Source organism: Daphnia pulicaria, chromosome 4 (genome assembly GCF_021234035.1).
Source record: "Daphnia pulicaria isolate SC F1-1A chromosome 4, SC_F0-13Bv2, whole genome shotgun sequence".
In the NCBI taxonomy this organism is placed as follows: domain Eukaryota; kingdom Metazoa; phylum Arthropoda; class Branchiopoda; order Diplostraca; family Daphniidae; genus Daphnia; species Daphnia pulicaria.
The window spans coordinates 9,669,613-9,696,676 of NC_060916.1; the positions used below are offsets into that span (position 1 = coordinate 9,669,613).

Here is a 27,064-nt window from a genome sequence, read left to right on the forward strand (position 1 = left end):
GTCACACCATGAATATTTCTTTTTTCTTACTTGGGGTTTTCTGGTCTTTCTCGGATGGCAGCCTAAACAAAAGACCCACAATATAACTAATCTATTTTTTAAAAAAACTCTGAAAACTCCAGTTTGCTTAGCCCAACACTTTACATCATATACAAATGTTAAATTCGAAATTACACTAGCTTAGTTATGCTTTAGTGTATCTTAAGTTATAAAGAACTAAAAATTTTCTTAAACACAATATTTTAGGTTTTAATAATATATTCAAGGTAATAAAAATGCTTCTGTAAAGGGGGAGGGAGGCATGAAAGAGCTTATGAATACTCTCCCCGCTGACACGGTATGTGTGAACTGAACAATATAATTCCGTGCTACTCAAGGAACGAGAAGCGTACAGGTGAATTTTCTTGTAAAAATTTTGTGTATTTCTTTTTTTTTTTTTTTGTGAACAAGATGAGGCATATGAAAGCAATAAAAATCATAATATTCCCTGAGCGCTGTCTAACATGCCGAGGCCTTCTAATGTGTAGAGCAGGTTCTCTGGAGTAGCATCTGCTTCATTTTCTAACCATATCTGAAACATTTTCTTAGCCTGAATTTCGACTTCGTTTGTTTCACTTTCAAAATACTCCACCTGTAAAATATTTTGGAAAACATCAGCAATTTTGGCATTGATTCTTTTGGCATGTCATAATAATATATTGCTAATGGGTATTTTCGAAATAAAAAAAGAAAAAGAAAATCGGAAGAATATTTTTTAAAGATAAAAGTATGTCAGCGACCGTTAGCCATCTACGTTCTTTTTAAATATTCAGGTTTGGCACCTAGGCTGCATGAGTGGAGCCAGTGAGCAGCATATCGATTTCCTATCAAACTAGACGCTATCTACACATCTATAGGTATTTTTCCACTGTTGGCAATACAACTTTTAACTCTCCTGGAATCTTAACTTTAAACATAAAAAAAATAAAAAATAATAATAATAATTTAAAAAATATATATATTTGAATTCAGGTTGTGTACGTCTCGGGATTAGATTTTGAACCTAAAGCTGATTGGTGCACATCCAGCTCAGGTGGATGCAATTTTTATGCATCCACTGTATATAAAACTATTATCATAGCCAAGAAAACTAGGAAACTAATAATATGACGGAATTTACTCGTTTTCTATGTTTGAAAAAATAATGCAGCGTCATTAAGACTATTAAACTAAAGGGCTTAAATTCAAAATTCGAAAAAAACAGAACGTCTTAAATTTTGTAGTTACCTCATCTGGTCCAAAACCAAGTTTTGGTGCGAGAAGTTTCCAATTAGTCCCGATTTGTTTTGCTAAGCGAGTGAGTTGATCCATTGTGCAGCAAAGTACAGGTTTCTTTTCAGTGCTTTCTTCTTCTTCCATCTCATCCGGTTTTACATTAGTTTCTTCTGGGACTCCTTCAATTTCCGAGTTATTGGACACTGGGTCTGCTTCCGGTTCCATTTGTTCTACCTCACCAGCGTCGTCCACTGGCTCCGGTTTTACATTAGGCAATGCATTTGCTGACTGCTAAATGAGAAGATTGTTATTAATGTACGCAACTAAGGTTTGATCAATTTTCAAATTTTGCACGGTTAGAAAATTAGGACAATATTTATCAAATCGCTAGTTGCAAGCTAAGCTTGCCTATTCAAACCCTTTCGATAAATGCTTTTCGTAAACGTAGCATACAATATCATTCTCCCACAATACTTATAAATGTTAGCCTATAATTTTTATTATCATATTATTTGAATAAGCCAACTACAAAACCAGTAATATATCAAGATTATCCAGGGATTTCCAGACAAATGAATGTGAAAAATTACCTGACACCTAACAAACTCGTCTGTATTTCTTCTGGATCAACTATTTCAAAATATTTGTTTAACAGCAAAACCCGTGCAAAAGTTATGGGTCTCGATAACAAAATTCAAAATACCTCAAAATATTAAAAAAATATATATATATATATTCCCAAATGGGAACCTAAATCCCTGACTTTTCCCTGTATTGCAGAATGGGAACCGTGATATTCATCTGATTTTACTCTACCTGCATGTCCTTGGCCAGTTTGCGAACGTGCGTTTCCAAGTAATCTGGCAGCCGAGTGATAGGAGTATTACCATGAGTGAAGAAATGTAAACTTCGTCTAGCCAAAAGCCGCAAAGCACGCCACCCAAAATTAGCCTCACTAACTCGCCTGGAAACACGAAAATCGCTCATTCAGTTAAAACATTTTCGGAAAAATGTAAGCTTTAAAGTGCAAATTTTTACTTGTACTGGCTTTCCACTGAAGGATCCAGTTGCTCAATGGCTTCCTCAAAATAGTTTTCTAATGTAGGTAGAAAATCTCGATCTTTAGATCGACAGGCAGCCATGTTATCAGGACATAGATTCCACAAACGATTCATCTCAGCGCTAAAGAGAAAAAGCTGTAATTCAATGTTTTCAAATAATTTCATAATTTACCTACTTTCCAATAATGCACTTATTTCTTTTTGAAGCTTCTCGAATCTGATCTCCAAGACTTCTTTTGAGCCGTCTTGGTCGGCCAACTACGATCGTCTTTTTTTCTCCATTGGTACCATCTTTTATAGTATCATTATCAGTGGTTGAGCTGGTTATGCTGGGCCGGAATTCCGGGCAGCCATCGTTCTTCCAGTTGCTCCATAATTCTTCCCGCTACATCCAACAAACACCGTTGGATGATATTTTTTAAAACTACTTTTATACAACTCAGTATACCTTTAGTATGTGTCGAATAGATTGGACGAAAGAAGCGCCATCTGGAGGTGTATCTTTCAATAACCGATAGACTTGATCGATAGCCTCGGAAACCCACGTAGTTTGTTCTTCGTTGAGCTTGTGAGTTTCGCTATAAATAGAAGCAATTCAAGCGGTTGAAATAGTCTAACTAATGAAACTTATTGAAACTAACTGTTTAAACTTGACAGGTGAATCCAGATATTGGAACATAATCAGAAACTGCAGCAGAATGTAACGTCTGAAGTTGGAGTCACCGAGCTGAAGTTCGAGAAGATTTTGACTCGTCAAATATTTGGCGAAATATTGTTGGACATTTCCACCATTCATGCTGGTTTCATTCATATCGATGTTTAATGCCACATCTGCCTCATCCCATTTAGAGCGGTTTCTCCGCTCATCCAGTTTGATAGTAGAAAATGCAGACAAAACATCACTAGTATGCTAAAGAATAATTGTTTTTCTGTTAGATGGAAAATTTTAACTTGAAATACTTGATGTTTTAGCTACCAAACAAAACGTTTTCCACGGGATTTTCGTATAGCACTGATTAGGGTTTCGAAAGAAATCTTGTAGGGACCAAAATTTTTTGTACAGATTGTAGTCGGAGCTCAAACTACAAAACAAGAAAATTTAGAAAAATATTGCAATAACTTGTCAATCAAATATATATACCTTTCTTCTACTTCCATTGCATCCTTGTGCTTTTCAGAATTAGCAGATATATCAGCAGCGTAGCTTTCATCTTTAGCTCCAAATGTCGTCAAATTATCCAAATTAAATTCGCTTACTACGTTAAGTCCGGATCGTTCAGAGAATGGGAAAAATTTTGCAAGAAATAGAAGAATTCGACCACAGAAAACCGTGTTCTGGCTTCGGGACAAGCGCCTCAGCAGATCTGAAAAAAATATACATATAAAATTCATTTCAGCAACACAACTCACATAAAGCGAAACACTGTAAATGAATTTAGCAGAGTGGTATACATTGAAATAAGAGTAATGGATTGAATTCATATCAATACAGAATTAGATGCATCCAGTTACATAAATATTTGTGTCATACATTAATAGAATTGTGGAAAAATGTCTTTACATACCATTGCAAAGGCGAAGTAAGGTATTTTTACACTGATTGAAGAAAAGCTCTTGTTTCCAAATCGCTACTTTCATTTCAACCATGTAGAAAATTTCCTCACATTTTTCCAGAGACAGGATGTCAAAAGCATCTGTGAGCAAAATCACAGGCAGTGTTGGAGAACATACTAGAGCTACTGCACAATCCAGACTCAACTGCAACAACTTTTCAAACAATGGTATGGAAAAGTTTGAGGAATCACTCAAAAATCTGTCTCTAAACGCCTGATCCCATACAGCTTTTTTATCAGCTTCCCTACAATAAATATGTTTAATTACAATAATATGTAAATACTTTCTGCTTTGATTAAATTTACCCAAGATGAGCTGTATTGTTAACTGAAAGTAATTCACTGATAGTGGGTGGACCACCCAGTTTAAGAGCTTCAGAAATGGAATCCTACAGAAACCAAACACAGAAGACATAAGATTTTTCAATTTATTTCAAATATGGCTCATTGATAGATTTTTTTACTGTACCAGAAACGAACACCGAGTTTTCTCAAAATCAAATATTTCCATTTCAGTGGTTTTTTTACAAAGTAAGAAACATAAAAATAGTCGTGTTTTCGAAACGATCAGACGACGCTTCAAAACTTGGTTGCGTTGCCAAGTTTGTAAATTGCAATGTTGCCATTCTAAAATCAACTTGATTTTTTTTTCCGAATCCGGAAAGCGGAAATTCTGGAAAGAAGTAAATGTCAAACCATTCAAGTTTAACTAATAAGTAATCGGTGATAATCAAATAATTTATCTGTTCAAAGAATATGTTTTGACTGAGATTACCGTTTTGACGTTTTCATACAAAAATGTTACTTGATTGTCATCCCCTAGATGGCGAGTCGACGGATCAATAAAAATGGTGTTCTACAAAAGAGAGTCCTTTTTTGAAAAATCATCTAACGCGGGACTGCACCGAGTTTAATAAAGATAAAATTCCCATATAAAAACTACCTAATTTTAAGACATTTCTCATGTTTAATGTAATCGACAATAAGCAGCCTTTTTGAACTCAATATTTTCAATAGCATTCCAATGCTACTCATTTCACTACTAAACAATATTTAAGCGCATTCAAATACTCGAATGTTTTCAACTTCCATTAGTATTACTTTTATCATTTGATTTCCTATGAAAATCGGCAGGTATTGCCTGCCATATTACAACTACAGTATCGACTGCACTATCTACCGAGATTTCATAACCTTGTTCTTGTCTCTATATTTGAACTACCTCTGTTTGCTTACGAGCTCTGATTTTATGTCTACTTCCTGAAGTGCACCAGGAAAAGGCATAGAGGATTAGAGATATCGATTCTTTACTGCAGGGAACCGCCGTTTGTGGCACTTTTTAAAATCCTATTTCGCCTTTGATCATCTCAAATAAGAATAATTTAAAAGGAAATTATTAGTAGCATTATAAAACACCAGATAAAAGATATAAAATTTTACTTATTTCAAACCAATTTATCTGTGTCATTTGGACTGCAGGACGTCATCAACGAAAGATGACGCGGCACGTAAGCTGAAGCAAGAAACGCGAATCCTTAGGCCTTATTCTATTGTAATTAAACATGTAGATGGCGATCGCTTTGAGAGCCTTTAATGAGAAGAAGTTGTTTTCTCTGTTCAAATCGTCCCTGTGAACGAATAGAAGAAGGATGATTGCCAAAAACTTTGTCGATTTTGTTTTTTATTTGCTGGCTACAATAACTCTTTGTCAAGCCTTTAATGTAATTATCTTGGGTTATTTACTCTCTGCATTGGCTAGTAACAATTGATGGGAGTAAAGGATAACTCGCAAAACATTACTATATCTCAAGCTAAAGTACGCAAACAAAACAGTCACAACGCTGTCTCCAGGGCAAAATGCCAAGATGTACTTAAGGATTGCTCGAGGGTCGCGAAGCGACCCGATGAGCAATCGGAATTATAAGAAATATAGAACGAGACCTTAACGGTGTTGAACTCTTTATTTTAGCTCCTCCAAAGATACAAACAAAACACAAACTGGCAACGCCGCCGCCTCCCAGCCGGCTATAGCCAGTCCCCTTTCTCTTCAGAACTTTTTGCTCTGATTATCGCGAACACAAACATAATGAAAAACATGATATGAAAATGAGAAAAATTTTTATCTGTGTTGATCCATGGGGAGTGAATTGCTTGTTAATTGTTGCCATTCTTCTGGAACGGACGTTTCCTGAAATAAAGACAAAAAATATAAAAGATTAGACAAAAAAGGGCAGGTGAGGGCGGGAAGAATGAGACCGTTAAGGTCTCGTTCTATATTTCTTATAATTCCGATTGCTCATCGGGTCGCTTCGCGACCCTCGAGCAATCCTTAATTATAATCCTATATCTCTCGACCTTAACGGTGATTTTAAAGACACCTTTATTTTGTTTGTGTGAGCACTGTGTTAGCAACAGAAACCAAGCTAACACGATGATAATAGCGCTTAAAAGTATTTTCTCTTGACCACGAAGCGGCCTTCAGAATCTGATCTGCCGGCACGCCCAATTTAGCCGCCTTCGAAGCAGCCGAACCTCTAGTCGAATGAGCCGAGAAGGACTGATTAATCCCGGCATCTAATAAACACTGCTTGATCCAACGAGCGACCGTAGAAGAACCAACTGGCTTATAAGGCTTCTTTGTTCCAAGAAAAAGGGAATCTGATGACTGATCGCGCAAGGAAGTGGTCCGGTCGATGTAACTTTCGAGGCATTCAACTGGGCAAGAACGACCTGTTAGCCTGGGCAAAACGAACGAACGTAACGGCCCTTTACTCTGATTCTTACTCCAACGAGAGATTGAAAAATTTGCAGCCTGAGGGGAAAAACTAATGGATGAGAGGGAAATAGCGGCTAAATCCGAAACTCGCAGAAGCGACGCCAAAGCGATCAAAGTCACCAATTTGTATGAAAGAACCGCGAAAGACAAATCTGCATTGTCCTTCGCGGACATAAAGAACTGAATTACATCATCCGGGTCCCACATAACGTCGTATCTCGGACGAGGGGGCTTCGAATTAAAAATACCTTTCAACAACTGAACTACAAGGGGGTGCTCCCCAATATTATGACCTTCTAATGGCTCCAAAGTCATTGACAACATGGAACGATGCAAGTTGATAGTACTTGAAGCTAAACCTGAGCTAAAAAGCTCGGTTAAATATTGCAAAACGATGCTTAAAGTGTTTGACAAAGGATCGGAACCCCTCGCCAAGTTCCAGCGCAGCCAATTGTTCCAGGCCGACTGATAGGAAGCGACAGTAGTTCTTCTTGAACTGGCCAACAACATCTCAATGACCTCTGACGAAAAGCCTCGCAAAACGAGGCGTTGCCTGATAACCTCCAGGCGGACAGAAGGAATTTCCCCGATTGCAGAAGAGGATGAGGCTCCAACAGACTGGAGTGTAATAGAAACGGGTGCGATCTGAACACGCGCGGCATTTCTACTGCCATCTCTATCAGAAGTGGAAACCAGGGTTGGGAGGTCCAGAGCGGGCAGACCAATACCACTTCTGCTCTCTCTTTCTTGATCTTTGCAAGACAGCGAGGAATCAACGCGAAGGGGGGAAACAAGTACCCCTGAAGGGTCGACCAACTGATTGAAAAAGCATTCACCGCCATGGCATTCGGTTGAGGCATCCAGGACACGAACTGAGGGAGCTGAGCGTTCCACGCTGCCGCAAATAAGTCCACTTGCATTGGCCAAAGGTTGTGGAGAAGTCTGAACGCTTCTTGATACAACATCCAATCGCTTGCGTCCAGCGTGGATCGAGATTCCCTGTCTGCAACCGAATTGAGAATACCAGGTAAATGCGATGCTGTTAAGGTCAAGCTACGACTTTCACACCAAGAAACAATCTTCGCGGCAATCGCCGTCAGCGAACCAGAACGTGTACCCCCACACTTATTTACATACGCCACTGCGGTCGAATTATCCAAAAATAAATGCACTGAAATGTTTGCAGAATCCTTTGTAAAAGTCTGCAAAGCGAACAACGCTCCCATCAACTCCAGCTCATTAATATGACGTGAACCGTCCTCTTTAAGCCAGGGGCCCCGAGTCGTAATACCATCACACACAGCACCCCAACCCTTCAACGAAGCGTCAGAACAAATCTCTAAATCGGGGTCAGAAAGAAAAAACGCTTTCCCATTTGAGTGTCTAAGATTGGCCACCCACCATTCGAGATCGGCGCGGGCTTCCGTAGGCAAAACCACCGTCTTATTTAAATCTTCAAAATAACGAACTGAACGAATGTAAAATTTCTGCAACAAACGACAGTGTCCTTGGGCAAAGGGGACCGTTGGTATTGCCCATGAAAAATTTCCCAAAACGGACGCCAGATCTCGTAATTTGACAAGATTCTGATTTAACAATGAGACACAAGAGGCAATAATAGATTCGACCTTAGTCTCGGGCAGCGAGAACGATAATGCCAGAGTATCCACTTGGAGACCCAAAAATTCGATGACTTGGGTAGGGGAAACTTCAGATTTAGCCCAATTGATAATGAAACCGACAGAAATAAACAATTCTGTCACAATTTTTAAATGACGCTGCACTTCCTCGGGAGACTCCCCCATGATAAGAATATCATCTAAATAAATAATAAACCGAATTCCCATCGCTCGTAACCGACGAATAATAGGCTTCAACAGTTTCGTAAACACCCTGGGGGCTGAGCACAAACCAAAGGGTAGACAAACATATTCGTATAAAACTCCCTTCCAAAAGAAACGTAAATATTTTCTATGCTGAGCGGCAACGGGAACCAAAAAATATGCATCTAGCAAATCGATTTTAACAAGCCAATCATTCGGTTTTAACAAATACTTGACACTGTCCAATCCTTCCATTTTGAAATGCTCGTAACGCACAAAGGAATTCAAACGCTTTAAATTAAGAATAGGCCTAAATTTTTTAATGCCCTTAACCGTTTTCTTAGGAATAACAAACATGGTACTAATAAAACCAGATTCTGTCTGAAATTTAATCTTGACAATAGCACCTTTTGCCAATAAAGTAACAACTTCTGCGTCACATAAGGCTGATTTTTCGTCATCCATTACACATTCGACTGGAATAGAATTCTGAATTGGTGTCTCAATAAAATCAATCAAATAACCCTCTTCGATAATACGCAAGACCCAAGGATCGTCAGTTAAAGAGCGCCAAGCTGTGACAAAATGAGAAAGTCGACCGCCGACGGGAACAACAACATTGGAATCAACAATGGGAATAGTAAAATCCACGTACTTGTTATTGTAGGATCCAGACTGCTGATTGCTGTACTGCTTCCCTTTGCCGGAGTACTGCTGCTTGTTCCAGTTCCAGTTGTAACCGCCGCCACCAGACTTGAAATTGGCGCCACCGCCTGAACGACCGTCGCCTCTGCGATTTTGGAAATTGTTATGGCCTCCACGGCTAAAATTCTGACCGCCAGCGCGTCCAATTTTGTCCAACTTGACATCAGCAGTAGCCTCTTTTTCCAAGGCATTAATGAATTTCTCGCCAAAGAGATTACGATGATCGCGTGTAGAGAAAAGAAGTGGATCAATCAGCATAGTGGAATACTTGGGGGCAACATGGCGCATAGCATTCGACCGACGCATCTTGGAGAGATGAGAAAACACGTGGCACACCATACGAATAGCCGTCGTCATCGGTAACTCAGCGTCACAGCCACTCGGCATCGAATTGAGCATGAAAATGAGAGGCTCCAACGCGTCTTTTACTTCTCTTTGCAGTCCAAGAAGCTGCTTCTCCCAAAAGTCTTTCAACTTAATTGAGGACGAATTAGGGTCGTTGACCAAACGAAGCCATTTACGCACCATGGACTGATCTAAATTGGGAGCCATCAACTCAAAATCTCCTTCAAAAGCTGGCTTGTAAGAAGCACGCAGAGTAGTAGCCTCCTTGGACTCGATGCCCTCCTTCATCCATTTGCGAATCTCACGAACACGTGAACGAGGAACCATAGACACATTGGCTACACCCGCAGATCCGCTCGAATCGTCGCCATCCTTGCGAGATTTCTTGGGAGAAGGTGAACGAGAACTAGATGGGCCACTTCTAGAGTTGGAGTGAGATCTGGAACGCGAATAGGAGCGAGAACGCTTACGACCACGTGAGCGGCCATCACGAGAGCGGCTACGACCACGCGAATCACTACGACGAGAACGGCGACTCGGCGAAAGAATTGAAGAAGCGCCACCCATCGGAATCGATAAAGCGTTTTCTGAGTCACTTTTCACTGAATTTAGAGCAGCACGCCTTAACTTAGCCGAATCGGAAGAAGAAACACTAGAAATACTACCACCCGCCATTACACAACTTTACTCGGACGGAGCTAAAAAAGTTCTGAAGAGAAAGGGGACTGGCTATAGCCGGCTGGGAGGCGGCGGCGTTGCCAGTTTGTGTTTTGTTTGTATCTTTGGAGGAGCTAAAATAAAGAGTTCAACACCGTTAAGGTCGAGAGATATAGGATTATAATTGTACTTTGAAGTATCAAAATTGACAAAAAGTTGGTTTTTTCCCCGGTTTGCTATCAAAATTTCTCAACTTCACCAGGATAAAGGAAAAAATAAAAAGATATCGCTAAAAAAAAAAAAAAAAAAAAATACCCATGGCCCATGACAAAGGAGCAAAAGGGGCCGAACGGCTTGCAGATAATTTATTTGTCACGTAGGCCTATAAGGCTATCTAACGGTATTATTCAATTGATCGCAAACGGTTGAGCAATCTTTTTTCTGTGATTCACCTTTAGGTTGCGTGTATATAAACTGGTCCGAAAATTTCACTTTTCAGTTCCACTTTATAGTTCCAAAAGCGACGACACCATGGCGGTCTGTCATCATCGTCTTCTCTTGTTGCTGCTCTTTAGCTGCCTGTCTCTTCGCGCCATCGGCAGCCGAGTCAACATAACCAACAACGGCTATCGGGATATTGTCATAGCAATTTCACCTGATGTTCCCTCAGATCAAGCTGATGATTTATTGGATAACATCAAGGTAACATTTTAGAGTTTCTTTCAAAGCTTTTACTATTCCTTGTTCTTGTTACAAAAGAATTTTATTATTTCTTCTTAAAGTTGTTAATCACTGAAGCTTCAGCTGATTTGTACGAAGCAACTCGGAATCGATCCTACATTGAATCAGTGAATATTCTGATCCCTCAGACGTGGGAAAACGTCATAGCCAACGCCAGTACATGGGAAAATTTGCAAGTATACTTGAATAAATTTATCGCATAAAAAGGAGAAATTAATTCGCAAATGGCAAAATTTTATGAACTAAACCAGAATGCGGACATTCAAATCGACCTTCCGAACTGGAAATATGGAGAAAGACCATACACCGTGCAATTGGGCGGATGTGGCGATCCTGGCGAATACATTCACTTGACGCCCAATTATGTCAAGAATTTCGATTCGGAATTCAACTTGTTTCAGTTTGGGCCAGCAGGTAGTGTTTATTTTGATATTGTACGTACCTTAATTATAATTACAACAATGTAAAATTAATTTTAAATGACAGGCAAGGTTATCGTGAGAGAATGGGCTCGACTGCGTTACGGAGTGTTTGAGGAGCACGGCTACACGGGCGATGAGTCAGCCTTCCCAATGTTCTACCGGTCAGCATCTGCCGGGCAACAAACGGCCGATTTGGTGCCTAATGTTTGCTCTGATGAGCCCGTTGACTTTACTTTTGATTACGGCTGTCATGTCGATCCGCAAACGGGCCTCTACGACTCAAATTGCACCTACAGTTTCACAGACCAGTTCAGACCAGGATCGTCCATCATGTCTGATTACAGGATGCTCAAATCGGTATTTTCCATTATTGAAAAGAGTGTTTTTGAATTTCATTAACCCCGTCCATGGTTTTAGGCCATGCATTTTTGTGACGATGAGGAATCCAGTCTTCACAAACACAATCGAGAAGCACCCAATCAGCATAACGCAGTTTGCGACACGCAAAGTGTCTGGTCGGTGATTACACGTCACATCGATTTTGTCGAAAACAACAATTTGCCAGCCACCATCGCTGATTTGAAGCCAACATTTAATGTCGTCCGAGTTTTGAACGGAGCTCGTTACGTTCTCGTTACTGACGTGTCGGGCAGCATGGTCGATTATGTAAGCACATTGGATAATGAATATTTACTATACGATTTCTATTATTTTACTATGCGATTTTTTCTTTTAGAATCGTATTGGAAGGTTGTACGATTCGGCTCGACGTTGGATTCAGTATGACATTCCCGAAGGAACTTCGTTAGGGATCGTCAAGTTCCAGTAAATGAGGCTACAACTAAATATATTTAAAACTTTTTCATTAAATTCATCCTATTCTTTTTGTCCTTTTTGTCTTATATTCATAGTTCGTATGCGACGGTGCTAAGTAACATGACTGTCGTAAACGATGAAACGCGGCAACAACTGATGGACAAAGTTCCCAACAAAACAGAGGATAATACGTGTATCGGCTGCGGACTCCAAATGGCGATTGACGTAACATTTCTGAATCCGAAATTCTCATTAAAAAGGAAAGTAGAATAGCTTATTCTAACATGAAGTTGTGGTGTTATTAGATTTTGCACCCTGGTGGTAATGGAGGCGTCATCGTGTTGGTGACTGACGGCCTGGAGAATGAATATCCGTTCATAAGAGATGTAACTCCCGAACTGATTGACGCAAAAATCCAAGTTGTTTCTATTGCTTTTGGGTAAAAATGTTGATGAAACAAGGAATTCAGCATACTGACTATTTATTTATTTATTATTTTTTTCTTGATAAAGACGCGACGCTGAAAATGAAATCGAAAATTTGGCGACCAAAACCAACGGGAAAAGTTATTTTATCAACGACAACGGCAACAACGACGAACTAAACGACGCATTTACAGGATCATTAACTTATCTACCGGCAGTTCCATCGGAGAACTTGACTGTCTTGTTGTTCCAGAAAAAATACCAAAAAGGCAATCAATTCGAAGATTCCGTCATTGTCGACTTTACCGTCGGCCGAAATCTCACCTTCCGCACGGAATATACAAACAGAAATTACTTGCAGAACTTCACTGTCAAGTCACCAAGTGGCCAGGTGTACAACACGCTCATTTTTGACAATGCTGCCAAGCTGGCTTACATCGTGATTCCTGGCATTGCCGAAGAAGGTCCGTGGACTTTCTTCTTGACCGTCGGTTCCAGTACGACAGACTACGTCAATGTTATCGTCACGTCAAAATCGAGATCCAGCTCAACGGTCCCAATCACCGTGGAATGTTCGGTCCCTAGTGGAACAGTCGTCGTGGATGCTGCCATCGCACCTGTCCGGCTAGTGGCTGTCGTCCAACAAGGACGAAATCGCGTCATCGGTGCCAACGTTCAGTAAACAACACCTTTGCTTTTATTGTAATACAAATAACAACATACTATATGTCGCTGAATAATTGCGGGCGATTAATAACCGGAGCCTTGTCATGAGTCACTAAATGTTGACCCAGCAAAGTTTTTTTTTAATTCTCGTAAATTGATTTTAGGGCCTACGTGGAGAGACCTGACACTGCTATTCAAGTGATTGATTTGGTGGATACTGGGGTTGGAGCCGACACATCCAAGAGCGACGGAATTTATTCCCGCTACTACATAGATCTTTCGAACGCAGGGCGTTACACTTTGGTGTGTGTCGTCAATAGCACGGAGTCGTCCTACATCGACGATGGCATGGGTCAGTTACAACGTACTACAATGGGAGATTTCGATCGAGTTCAATCCGGTGGCACGTTCAGGGTAACGCGTATAAGTAAAATGTGTGTTTAAAAAATGTAAATTTGATTTCAATGTTGGGGTATTGTTTCAGGTGGAAAAGCCTTTAACGCCATCCTATTCTTATCCACCAAGTCGTGTGACGGATTTAAAAGTCGTTGCTACGGAGGTCGACAGTACGTCGCTGACAATCGAGTGGACGGCACCTGGACAAGAACTCGATAACGGAACCGGTATTTGCTAATGAGTTTAGACAACCGATATGAATTTTACACTCTTTCCTTGTTACGTAATGCAGCAACTGAGTATCAGATAAAATATTCTGATGTATTCGACAACCTGTTGGACAACAATTTCAATTCCGACTTGCCGGTGCAATTCGGACAGGGGGACGTCCTCGACGGCAGTCTGCAACCTCTCGAGTCGGGTAGCAAACAGCGCGTGTCTCTTGCTCTTCCAAAGAAGTCTGAGAACGTGACGTACTTCATCGCTCTGAGAGCCATCAACAATAGGAACGTGGCGAGCAACACTTCCAACGTCGTATCCGTCAAAATAGTTTTTGTTCAACAGCCGGAAACACAACCACCAACAACGAGACCAACCGTAACCCCAATCATGTCCTCTACGACAAAATCGAATTCATCAACATCCACTTGGTCTCCTCAGACAACAACCATAGCTGGTATATTTTGTTAAACGCCATTCAATGATAAGAACGTAGGCTAACTGCAGATGATCTTGTTGAATTATAGGAAGCAACAGCGGACTAACGAGTTCCAATGACCTGCTTATCTTACTTATGACCTGCTTATCTGTTCTTTCGATATCGAAAGTCCATTCGGTCGTATCGAGTTGGATCAATCGTGACTGAGCTATTGAATTTGCCAACGAAATATTAACGAATTTTATAATTTAGTGGCTTATGAGAAAATGGATATTATTAGAGAAACAAATCATTTTTCAATAGCGCTTGATGCCTTATTATTAGTCTTCCGAATACAATCCATGCCAAAAAATGTCTCGCACCTGTTTAGCTAAGTTAAGCAGAGCAATAAATTCAAACGAAACATTAATATTTTCGATTCATCAACATAAATTCTAATTACTGGTTACCTGTTTTGATTTAAACTTAGGTAAGATACGAAGTTTAGCATGAAAGTAATAAAAGTTGTCAGTGATTAGTAGCATAACAAAGGCGACGGATGACGAAAAAAATATATATATCCCCTAAGCAGCGTATTATATTATACGTGAACTTGAACGTGAATTCAATAATCCACAAAACAGAGGAAATAAAAAATTAGAATAAAATTATTTATATCCCTATACACTAATATGGCAGCTGTTGGCAGTCGGTTTTCGCAGTTTCTTTTCCACAGGTCACGCTTTTAAAAAAAGTTATCTGTTTTCAAATGTCTGAACCGACCAACGCCACCTCTGCTTGAGTTTGTTAAAGATTGTCAAAGAGCGACACCAGCACACCTGTGGGTCAAATCACGAAAGATCACCTATGCGGTTGACGACGGTTGACGATCTCGACGGTCTCAGCTCAGACCAAGATTTTTTTTCACATTCATTCAGGACTACAGGGAATGAGCCTGGCGTGAGTGTTTGACGCGTTGTTTAATCGTTTAAATCCTACATAACACGCCGGTATTCTTACATTTTATTGCTTAATCTGAAGCTGTTTGCATCCTTGAAATTTTAGTGTAAATATTGTATGATAGTTTTTAATAGGTTTAGAGAAATTAAAATCGTAAGACAAGACGTCAAGTTAGATACGATGGCTACCTCCGTCGTCCACGAGGCCGACGATCTCAATACTTGTGCCGTGTGTTTCGAACAGTACAATTTCGTTGATCGTCTGCCGAAATTCCTCAGCTGCCTGCACACCTTCTGCATCAGCTGTCTTGGAGTAAATATTCAATTCTGCTTACTGTAATGAACTTTAGTTTTGATTTATGATTTAACAAATGTTTCTGTCATTGTTTTGAAAGAAAATGCTATTAGATTCTTCTTCGATGACGATTATTTGCCCAGCATGTCGTACACTGACTTCTCCCGGAGGTGGTCTAGTCAGCCTAAGAACTAATGAACACGCTCTTCGAGTTTTAGAGCTTCAAGAAAAAATTATCAACCTTAATTGTTCTAACCGCAGGTCAATATATGTCTAGATTTTTCGTGAAATTAGTGAAAAATATCTTTCGTTTAATTTTACTTGCAGACAGCCAGCGTGGTGTCATACTTGCGACGAACTAGCAAGTCTTTCTTGTCAATTAGCCATACACTCGATCACACCTTTAGGCAATGACGTCGTTGAGAAACACCTGTCGCAGAATCAGAAGAATAAAGTGCAGCTGAATCTGTCTTACGGTAACAAATAACTTCGCTTTTACCTTTTAAAAAGTAAAGCCTATTACGTGTCTTTATCCTTGTGTCAAGCATTGGGACGTCGAATGGAAATCGATTCGTATTTAAAGTCTATGAAACAGAGTATATCGATTTTAGATAAGCACGTGGCTCAGCTTAAAGAGGATAATGCAGTACAAATCAGCTTAGTTGAAGGTAGCATTGTGATGTCCAAATTGTCATTTTCATTCATATCAGTGGAAAAATATGTTGCTAACGCGTTTTATCGCAGGAATTTTGCACGAAATGGAAGCTCAGCAAGATGGTACAAGAAGTAATCTTAAGTACCAACGGCCGAGTAATCAAACCGTCGAAGATGAAGCTGAGTCTGCCTACTCGTCAGCGTTATCCCTTGCTCAAACATTCGAAGGAGCCAAAAACGTTCTCATTTCTATGAACGTCGAGACAGTCGACGGAAAAATGGCACCGTCCCTACCCTGGCTCAATCGCATTAAACTGTGTCTCATGAATCAAATCGACGACAAGGCGGTCAATGCTGCGGGACTCAATATCCTCTCTTTTATTCTCCTTCTTCAGCTTCAGCAAAACCGTCAACAACAGCAAATCAATGTCCCTGTGTCCTCGTCGTCGAGCTCTTTGCCATCCAACAGCAACAACAGCAACACAGTTTCGGTGCTTCGTTCCCTTCTTTGCCCTCAACAGCTGTATCCCAATCATCAATACTGCTCCATGACGGTAGAAGTCAACTTTGACAGGGTAATATTTATAAGCCTTAAAAGAGTGCAAATTTATTAATGTAATGCTGAATGATTAGAAAGCAACGCTGCTCTTTCAACTGGCTCCCCAAGCCTCTTCTGAGCTGAAGAGCATCTTTATCCGTTCGTTCTCATCGACTTACGCTAGCTATTTTCAGTCGGTTGTGGTCAAGGTAATTGTTAGTTTGTTTTGGTTTGCCTGTTCGTTTGTTATATTTCACATCTTGAAAATTTGTTGTCCAGGCCGGAATCAGTCTCTTCGTTGTTTTCGGATCGCCTTACAACAGTCGGAGTTTAATGACATTTCAAACCGAGAACGCTTATTACCAACGTCCTTTTATCATGGAACGAGGTGACGTTGGTCTTTACTACAGCAATGGACCCCAACACAACGGTGTGTCTGATATGGTCATTTTACTGGCGCCGTTTTCGGATCGCAACGTGAGGCGAGCTCCACTCGTGGCTCGTTTGGTGAATGGTCTCGAATTCTGTCACTCTCTGAGTCATTTGAAGTTGCACGAGAGAGCGTCCTGCAAAGTGGTTCACTGCGGAGTTTTTTAAATCTCAATAATAACTGACTCAACGTTTTTTAATACTAATTTGACACGTACAAATTTTGAGGACAAAGTAGATATTCTGCAGTGCTAGATATCAATAATATGTCAACTCTTTTTATGTATTAGTACTTCGTAGGTACGCTGCCCTTACCTTCGAACATTTGATCTATTACTTGCACTGTACATTTAACGAAATTTGAATATGTAATTAGCGTGATGACCCTTCAAAGCATTTGCTTGCATGTATTTTATAAGAATGTGTAGCTTGTAATAACAAACTTGGTGATTTCATTATAAAATTGAATTGTGAGTTAACCACTAATTTGACACGTACAAATTTTGTGGACAAACTATATTATGCAGTGCTAGATAACAACAACAACATGCCAACTCTTCCTCATATTAATAATGATTAGGTACCTTCAAAATAACGATCTGCACTGCATTTATTGTACATTTGACTAAATTGGAAAATGTATTTAGTATGTTGATTCCCAAAGCATGTGTGCATGCATTTTATAAAGCTAGTGTGTAAATTGTAATAACAAATTTTGTGATTACACTACAAACATGGTATAGGAGTTTAGTGTTAAGAGCACTCCTATCTTGTCGTCGTTTACAGGATTGTAGTTGGCGCTGTTAAGCAATGCGGTCGACATTGTTAAGGAGGTATAGGGAAAAATCATGTTTTAGGGGTACTATTTAATTTTAGAATTAAGTTAGGGAAATGAAAAATTTAATTTATATAGATTATACCTAATCTTCTATTGCTCGTTTATTAAAATACTCCATAATCGTCAATCGACAATTTTATATTTTATATTTTGTGGACCGCTTATTTCGCCAGCGGTGTTTTCCATTTTTAAGGGGGGTATAAAAAGCGCGGGGAATTTCCCCTCCCATAGCCTACAACGAAAGAGCCACCCAGCGGAGGAAAGGCTTCCCCCCAACCCCCCACCATTGCCAGAAGGCAGCTGATGTCATTCACCCTTTCCATCCCTCTTCTTACCCCACCACTCCTTCCCGCCTTTTGCTGCCTAATGATCGGGGGAGGGAAGGGGGAACTGGGAAATTTTCCTCCCCCCCCCCCCCAACAAACAAGAAAGACTCTCTCTGTTGCGTCAATATAGTGAGAATAAGAAACCAAACGGTTGACATCGTTGGCCGTCGTCGTCGATCGGATCAAATTGGTCGACGCCAACTCCAGCTGCAATAGCGTGAAGCGCCCGATTTATTCGATGCGGATGGGCAAGTGGTTGGCCGCGGGACAACCAGAGAGAATCCCGTCTCTCTTCAACAGCACGGGGAAACTATACACAAGTAGGCCTATATGTAGCCTATAGTATAAATAAGTAATATACTTAAAAGATATCGTCAAAAAGAAAGAAGAAGAAGAACGAGTATTGGTCGATAGCTCCGATTGGCGTTTGTTTCCGATATCATCAAAGCGCATACACATTAGCGGGGAACAACCCATGCTAATACAGGGGAAAAACCATAACGTCTGTTAGTCAAGGGTTTCCCGTGACGTTCGGTATGCTTTTACGAAAGAGGAGCAGAAAAAAAGCGGGTTACATAGGGAAGAAATTTGAACCGCCAAAAATTTAGCAACCAAATTACACTAACCAAATAATAAAAAAATTATCGGTTAAACAAAGTAAATGCATTATCTTATTTAAAAAACCGAAAAATGCATTTTCTGTTCACATTTACTTAGTTAAAAACTCACAGATCCTCCCCAACTCTCTCTATTTAAAATTAGGCGCTTAGGATGCAGCGTTGCCATTTTCACAATTTACTGAAATTTCGTAAAATTTCTTACACACCGACGTCTGATGGCCCCAAGGCCCCAGATTATGACGTCTGTCTGTCGGAAATTAAATAAAGTTGATATCCCTCTATTTTTTAAGATATAATTTGGGCTTGCTAAACAAAGTGTATTTTTTTACCTTTCCCGACGACTTCGGGATCGCGTCACGCTTGAACCGCCCGGCCGCCAGTCGACAAACGTGGCTTTTCGTGTGTGTCATACCTCCCTTAACCATATTTTAGCATCAAACCTTCTTCTAAACCATTGCCATTTTTTTGGCGCCCAGCTCCCAGACTAAAAGCTCATTTATTGGTTTTTATAAAAAACTATAAATATTTACACAATAAATTAAATGAAAATTTGTTTTTTCATCCTATCGTTTTTTATTAATTTAAATATCTTCCCCACCGAATCTATCGGTAGCTTTTGAACTGCAGATTCTCCTAAAAATTACCTTTATTTTGGTATAAGAAAATCGAAATTAACACGCAGTTTCAGATTTGATGCGTTTTTTTACAGATTGACTGTACTATAATTATAACGTGGTGGCCATGGCTGAAATAAATGAAAAATGAAAATTTTGCGGAAACAGGAATTTAAAATGTGACTTTCGTAAAATGGCAACGCATGTGACCTAGGTATAGGCAGCTGAGGGTGGGTGGATGGCTCGAACAAAATTGACACCCGGGTGAATCTGTGCTGCGTGGCCGTAACTGTAGAAGGCTATGGGAATGTCGAGACCCTGGACGAAACTCGAGTAGCTCCATATTTTCATAAAATAAAAAAAAGAGAAAAATTAATAAATATTCCAACATAGATACAATAAAAGATGCTACATGGTGATAAGAAAAAATAAATATTTACTGGAGATGATTCATTTCAACTTAAAATGCAACATCTCAAATGTTTGTTTTTAAAATCATAGCCATAGACGAGAGCACGTAAGAATTTAAGTGTTGGAAATTATTTTTTTTTACAATGAATCGCAATGAAAACATCAATAAGATTAAAGAATTAATCTACCAATGTAACTTCTCAAATGCTACTGTTTCCATCCACAGTTTAAGTGCATTGAGAGTCTTACTCGATGGTATTGGGAACGTAGTTGTTATCGTTCAAATAGATGGGCTCGACATGTTATTTCGAGCGTTGAAAACAAATCGAAAGCCAATTGTTGACTTAAGCCTGAGTTGTTTAGGCCGGATTACGTCTTTCCCAAAGCATCACTGGCTACCCTACAACGTGGCTTCCGACTTGGACGGCTATTTACAACGGGTTTGAGGATGCCGTTTGAGGTCTAGAAGCCAGTTTCAGACAACCATTCATAAACCTCCGCTTTGGGGAAATAAACTGTGTTAAAAATGGTTTTTAAACCCTTATTTAAACTGTGTAAATAATCGGGTTACAAATCCGTTTGTAAACTGGCCATCAATGCACTTTTATAATTTTTTTCTTTCCTCAATTAGTATGCATCAACTGCGACTCAATAAAAAAATAAAGCCACTATTTAGTTATAACGTTCTAATTATCTTAGTAAAATATTTCACCTTTTAACACTGCCAATACATGCGACATGTTTTTCAATCCAGTTAGATTTGCTGTTTTTCGCCAATGTATCGCGTTGCATCCAGCTTCGCTGAGAATGGCTAAAAGGGCAGCTCTTATCATGGCGTCAACATCGGAAGCAGCAGACTGATACGAATCTATTAGGTTCAAAGTCTACAAAAAAAAACTTTAATACATAAACATTCATACGACATATACAACGTTTAATTACCAAGCTGATAGAGAATTGATCATTGGTCTTCAAAAGTTTGTTTATATTAGATACGGCTCCTCCGGCTTATCTGTTGGTATAAGCATTTTAAATCCAGTTTCATCATCATCAACGGAGAGAAATTTTTTCACGATCACGTCGTGATAGTTTTGCACAGGAGCAGGATTTTCTTTTGCTGCTGTGCAACAATAAACTTGAAAATAGCGTTAATCTTCTTGGCCATATTCGTGATTTCTTCATAACAAGCACCTGTGAATATTCAAAATACACAAAATTAATTAATTTAAATTTGAAATCAATAAAGAAATATTTACATCTCTCGTCAGAAGAACTCAATCTCGGTCTTTTAGATTGAGGCAGAATTGGAAGAGTTGACGATCCGCCAGGAAAGCCGTCTAACATCGTGAATGCTTCTTGATATCCATTGGAAAAACCTGAAATGAAAGTTAATATTATTAATATTATATTTACTCACATGTATACATGTGAGTAGGTATTGACTTTTTGATTTCTCATCCCTAACAAGTTTTTTCATTATTTTTATAATTGCAGGTAATGTACGAGGAAGATTGGGGTAATGCGTTGAAAGAATCCTTTTTTGAATTGAAATGGGAAAGCCATGACGACCCAACTCTCTTTCGATTTTGCCGAGTAATTGGGAACATTAGCAAGTACATCCCATCTGGCTCAGAATTTATGAAGTCCCATTTACACAAAATTGCTGGGTTTGTTTTGGATTTTTCCAACAAACTAGAGACTATGAAATCCAGTTTACGCGCCATATATTACTTGGAAAATAGTACAGCATATGTCAAAGTAATGTCACGTGAGGGAGTATTTCAAAAGCTAGCTGAAAAGCTAATAAACAACAAAAGCTCTGCGACAAAACATCACTTGATTCTGGCATTACACAGACTGCTCTCATTCCAGTTCTAATTCTTTAAAGGAGAGTATTGGATGAATCCCAATACTGAGTTGTTCGAGTGGTAAGCTAAAACCTAATAAGTTCCAATATCTTTCAATGAAATTAATAGTTTGCAAAATTTAGTCTAGTTAACTAACGTGCTGACTGCGACAAGGAAAAAATAAGCAAGAAAGCGCTTGAAATGACAAATTTCATAGGTAGAAATCCCTAGATGTCATTACATTTATCAACCACTGCTGCTTTTCAAGCAATAATTCCTCTTGTACAAAACAAAATTGTTGATCCGAATGGTATGAGTAAAACTTAGATCATTCTTACTTTACAGATTCAATTTAAAAAACCTATCTGAACATAGAAACATTTCCATACTTGCCGAGCTTCTTGGCACTAACCAAAGCTAACCCCCATGGCTTTTTTGGGCAACAACAAATGGGGCTGTTGATAAAAATCTGAAATTCATTGGACAAATGGACACGTTACACGCAACAAGTCCAAAGCCAGCACTTGAAGAGTTGCTGACAAACGGCCTGACTACTTTGACGGCATTTCAGTATCACCAAAAATCTCTACAAAAACTAGTAGATGAAAGGATGCTTTCACTGCTGATGAAAACGATTTCAGCACAGATCTGGGATGAAAACAACAACATCTCAGCGAACGAAGTGTAAAATTCAAAAGAATTGCAAGTTATATTTATTTACAGATAAAATCATTAATCTTTTTCTGATTTTTTCTTTAGCCGTAACATTAGCTGGAGAGCCGAAGTGGCTGAAATGCTAATCTTGAAAGTGAGTTGGTTAGACGCAACACCAAAAGAGTTTTTGAAAGAAAAATTCATCAACATTCTTCTACGCCGTTAAGTGCTGACAGCTAACCGAAACCCTACGAAAACCTCACATCAGATTCTTTTTAGAATCGTTAGGTACTTCATTGATCAACTCAAATTGTAAAAAAACATTAACAAACATTTATACCGGCAGTCAGGAGCGTTTCTTTTCCCTACTGTTGTTGCTAAAGCTTCCAGTTAAATTGAAGTCCCTCATAGTCCCATGTTTGAACGAAACGTCAGCGAACGGGCGTTCGATTCACATTAATGAAATTGCTCAAAGCTTACTCGATGTCATGGTTGCATTTGTTCCCAAATTTGGCCAAGGAACTATCCGGAAATCACTTATGACTACAAACGAAGAAACGTTTTTAACTCTGGCATTAGGAGTCCCTCTTCTAGTGACATGTAAACGTTTACTTATCTCATTTCGAAAGGAATTCGGAATACTAGAGGAATACTAGAGGCCCGACGCCAACTGCGATTCCCCGACTCAGGATCCGATGCATTTAGGTCATTGGTCGTTTTTGGAAAATATTTTGACATCAAACAACTACTGATACTATCTTCAGCTAAAATAATGGACATCAATGGAGAATTACCGTGTCAAGCCATCGGACATGAAATTGATGAAGAATTTTTAACTTCGTCGCACAAGAACATAGGGGGTATCAAGATACTATTTCAGAATTCTCCGTATTTTCGAGCGCTACACAGAGGAACATATATGCATGATGAATATATATATATATGAACATATATAATGATGATGTTTGCATATATTCACAAACCATACACACCTATAAGGCAAACCTGTACTCCATATATATTGATGTATATTTATTAGAGAAACGTGTTCGACGTGTACATTTTACAAAGTTCACTTAAAATTACGTCGCGTTACGAGTTTGCACTATCTACAAACGTTACTTATGAGCACCGTTACGTTGTTAATGTAGGCACGTAGCAGATGATTACATGATGGGCTACTCCGAAATTGCGACATCGGACAAATATCTGCCTTTCAAGATTCACGAGTGGCACATGAAGTCATTTGAACACCTATGTTCAGCTTGTTTTATGGTTGTCCACTGATTTGCGACCAGTGAACCAGTGATCATTTGTGCGATCAATGTCAAGCAAAGGGCATGCCGACACTAGCTAGAAAGCTGTATCCCTCTATCGCAACGCTACCAAGCAAATATAAAACCATTCTCGATGTTGAGGCGTACATATTTCCAATAACTCGCAAGTCTCATGGAAAAGCTGTTCACGAGGGATATTTTCAGGAAGTTATGAAAATTGTTGCAGAGCTTAGCAGGTATTTGTTTTCAATGCTTACGATTGTCTCTGAAAAAATAGTACCAAAGTTCTAAAAAAAATTTACATTTTTTTGTATTAATAGTAATAGTCAATTAATCGTTTTTTATTCATAATTGTCAGTCGAGGAGAAATACCAAAATCCTACTTTAAGATGGCGAGCACTGCAGGTAATGGAACGGGATTGACACATCATTACGCAATGACTTGGAGTTGCAAAAAGCAAACTTTGGATATGACCGGTTCGACTCAGGGTGTGTATGAACCGATCGCATCGCTTCTGCACCGGATTGTGTATGTATACCGGGAAAACAAATTTATATACAGTACCTACCGGCGAAGTTGGTACTGCGTACCAACTTCGCCGGTTTTAACACGGCGTCTTATGGCGCTACGACCCTTTAGTTTTTTAACGATAACTATTTATTTTTTTATCATTTCTTTTTCATCTTTTGAGTTGTTACTCGATACATAATTGGTAATGCCCCAATATTTTTTGTTTAAATTTTTGTTAATTTCCCTAGCCGGTATTAATGGCGCCATGCGTAACCGCTTCGTCGAATGAATATAGAGGGAGTTAGCCATTGAATCTTATGGCCGTTCCAAAAAATGGGTCTTTTTTTATAAAATTAATTACAAATTGGCCATAACCTCTGTAGTGTTCTAGTTTTCGCTATTACATAAAGAATAAGCCAATCTATTCGCGTGTATATTTTTAGTAAATGGTAAAAACAAATTTTTTTGTTAGAAAAAAAATATTTTCTCTGTCAGCCTTTTTTTTTGGAGAGAAAAATTATTTTACTTTCATACCACCATAGGTGCTGTTGGTAAGTACTATATTTCGTTATTTCTAGATGACAGATACTTCTGTATTTGTTTTGGTTTTCAATCAAGCTTTGTTCTGGATTTGTTGTCTTTTATTATTATTGCCAACACAGGTATTCATATTCAAAATTTATGCAATCCATCTTCCTTACTTGTTATATGTATTTTATAAGCTTTAAACCTCGGCAGAAATAGGAATTTCTCAGTTCTTTCAGAAATGTTACTTGTGAGCTTGTTGAAGATAAAGCAAAAGCAAATTTTCAAATGGACACAACATTCACTTAAGTTTTCTTTTAAATTTTTAACAAAAACCTATTCTTACTTGTCTATATTTTTACAGGATTAAATATAACATAAGTTAGTCTGATACTTTGTCACCAAAACACTGTATTTGATACATGAACAAAACAGCAATCACAGTTTACGATGACAATGTTGGTTAGCTTTACAGGTATTTGTTGTTTTGAAATAACCATTATTCCAAAGTTTACGTAAAACATACTTAATATTTTGTATGTCCAACCTTAGCAGCGATGACAGCAAGGCATCTGCTTGACATTGAATTAACGTAAACTTCCAGAACATCTTGTCCAATTTCAGACCAAATGTCTTGTAACGTAGCAAAAGTTTTATCCACATTTGTAGCTGGCTTTAATCTTAGTTGCCTGTCAAGGTGGTCCCATAACTGTTCAATGGGATTAAAATCCGGGGATTGTGGAGGCCATTCCATAACTGTTAATGTTCCTGTTATTACCAATTTCTTAATACAGTAATTTATTACGAAAACACTGTGTTACAATTATCTTACCATCATTTGTTTTGTTTGAAAGATACTGCATGTTTTAAATTGTCTTGTGTTTCGGGTCGTTATCCTGTTGGAAAATAAATCCATTTCTTATAAGTTTTTTCCCAGCGGGCACAGCGCATCTTGACAAAATGGAATGGTACATCGGTCCGTCCATTTTTCAGACAATTCTATGTAATTGTTCAGTGCCCTTCGAACACATTGCCCCCCAAATCATCACAGAACCGCCTCCGTGTTTTACCGTAGGAATGACGCAATTTTTCTTAAATCTTTCGTGAGGCATTCTTCGGACAAAAGTGCGGCGTTTCGTGCCAAATAGCTCAAACTTGGATTCGTCAGACCAAAGCACTTTAGACCACTGCTCCTTCGTCCAGTCTTTGTGTTCCAAAGCAAACTTCAATCTCTTAGCAACATTTTCCTTTCTTAACAAAGGTTTTCTTGCTCCAACACGACCATACATTTTTGCATCTTTCAAAGCTCTACCAATCGTAGTTTTACTAATATTTCTCAAATTCAACTCCGTCATTCCCATATTAAATTCTGCTGTTAGAACGGGAAGAGTCTTCTTGCGATCACGTTTTGAATTTAAGGCAATGTACTTTTTGTCAGATTCAGGAAACGTACTACTTTTCCCTTGAAACAACTGTTTTTTTATAACATTGACGATTGTCGTTGGAGAGCGCTTCAATTTTTTTGCTATTACTCGAATTGGTGTTCCAATTATTCGACAACGTAATATTTCATTAATCTCGTCCTCTTTACACTGAAAATATGTGCAACCCATTCTTATTTCAACAGCAACTACTTTGAACTGAGAGAGATGTAATGAGAAAAGAAAATGACCTAAAGGATGGAATTAGCCCATTGGCTATACCGGTGATCTCCTGTAAATTTTGGGGGGTAGAGAATCGTGAGAAAGACATTCATGCTGATTCCAATTGGTAAACGCCAAAATAGGGATGGGAAACGTGGGAATGTCGGCCATTTTTTAGAAAAGAAATGGCAGATGAGCGACAGCATTACTGCAGTTTCCCTACTGACTTCGATGAAGACAGTTTGTTTTAAAAAAACCTGAAATTATTCCAAAATGAATAATCGAGATCTCAAGGAATCTACTAAAATTGGTAGATTTATTTTTGCTGAGGAGTATTGTTTGAAAGCGGCAGAGTTTTGGGAAGACGTCATATTTGCGGATGAGCAACGATTCATGTAAAATTTTTTAAAAACAGTTATGGAGTTTTCAAAATTAATTATATTTTTAAATTAAAGGTATGATGAACACGGATCTATTTCTCTCTATCGCGGTTCCGAGCGTTTGAACATAACCAATTCTGTTCCAGTATGGGGATATCTTTCAAGATATGGTCCGAAATTCATTAAAAAATTAATGGTAGAATCGA

General features: G+C 38.9%; 4 protein-coding genes and 1 long non-coding RNA gene across 9 annotated transcripts; 2 read left to right on the forward strand and 3 right to left on the reverse strand.

The window, feature by feature from the left end:
- Positions 1-399: 399 nt before the first annotated feature.
- Positions 400-4,527, reverse strand: LOC124335865 (THO complex subunit 1-like). 2 transcript variants are annotated; one of them, XM_046789357.1, is made up of 12 exons: positions 4,398-4,527; positions 4,235-4,317; positions 3,881-4,173; positions 3,457-3,679; positions 3,292-3,397; positions 2,957-3,225; positions 2,764-2,893; positions 2,492-2,700; positions 2,293-2,436; positions 2,071-2,218; positions 1,267-1,542; positions 400-631 (listed from the first exon to the last, which is right to left on the reverse strand). In XM_046789357.1, the coding sequence occupies exons 1-12, from the start codon at positions 4,437-4,439 to the stop codon at positions 476-478; spliced, it is 2,079 nt and encodes a 692-aa protein (XP_046645313.1). In that variant the 5' UTR covers positions 4,440-4,527; the 3' UTR covers positions 400-475. The 2 variants fall into 2 exon arrangements, with proteins under 2 accessions (XP_046645313.1, XP_046645312.1); XM_046789356.1 differs by having other exon boundaries at positions 1,267-1,545.
- A 1,405-nt stretch (positions 4,528-5,932) lies between these two features.
- On the reverse strand, positions 5,933-10,356 carry LOC124338660. Its single transcript, XM_046792814.1, has 2 exons — positions 9,183-10,356; positions 5,933-6,116 (listed from the first exon to the last, which is right to left on the reverse strand). The coding sequence occupies exons 1-2, from the start codon at positions 10,250-10,252 to the stop codon at positions 6,083-6,085; spliced, it is 1,104 nt and encodes a 367-aa protein (XP_046648770.1). The 5' UTR covers positions 10,253-10,356; the 3' UTR covers positions 5,933-6,082.
- A 334-nt stretch (positions 10,357-10,690) lies between these two features.
- Positions 10,691-14,769, forward strand: LOC124335942 (calcium-activated chloride channel regulator 1-like). Its single transcript, XM_046789450.1, has 13 exons — positions 10,691-10,936; positions 11,017-11,151; positions 11,227-11,389; positions 11,462-11,754; positions 11,815-12,063; positions 12,134-12,222; positions 12,309-12,438; positions 12,519-12,652; positions 12,726-13,316; positions 13,469-13,718; positions 13,789-13,927; positions 13,993-14,376; positions 14,447-14,769. Exons 1-13 carry the CDS (start codon positions 10,766-10,768, stop codon positions 14,563-14,565), a joined length of 2,847 nt encoding a protein of 948 aa, XP_046645406.1. The 5' UTR covers positions 10,691-10,765; the 3' UTR covers positions 14,566-14,769.
- Positions 14,770-15,195: 426 nt separating this feature from the next.
- Positions 15,196-17,957, forward strand: LOC124335826. Of its 4 annotated transcripts, none has more exons than XM_046789307.1 (8): positions 15,196-15,347; positions 15,422-15,609; positions 15,692-15,852; positions 15,919-16,067; positions 16,137-16,259; positions 16,336-16,820; positions 16,879-16,992; positions 17,063-17,957. In XM_046789307.1, exons 2-8 carry the CDS (start codon positions 15,478-15,480, stop codon positions 17,378-17,380), a joined length of 1,482 nt encoding a protein of 493 aa, XP_046645263.1. In that variant the 5' UTR covers positions 15,196-15,347; positions 15,422-15,477; the 3' UTR covers positions 17,381-17,957. The 4 variants fall into 4 exon arrangements, with proteins under 4 accessions (XP_046645263.1, XP_046645265.1, XP_046645262.1 ...); XM_046789306.1 differs by having other exon boundaries at positions 15,206-15,347; positions 15,403-15,609; XM_046789308.1 differs by having other exon boundaries at positions 15,206-15,347; positions 15,432-15,609.
- Positions 17,958-19,620: 1,663 nt separating this feature from the next.
- Positions 19,621-21,158, reverse strand: LOC124335874. Its single transcript, XR_006916932.1, has 3 exons — positions 20,964-21,158; positions 20,734-20,905; positions 19,621-20,668 (listed from the first exon to the last, which is right to left on the reverse strand). It is a non-coding gene; the product is annotated as an uncharacterized LOC124335874 (long non-coding RNA).
- Between the last annotated feature and the right edge of the window lie 5,906 nt (positions 21,159-27,064).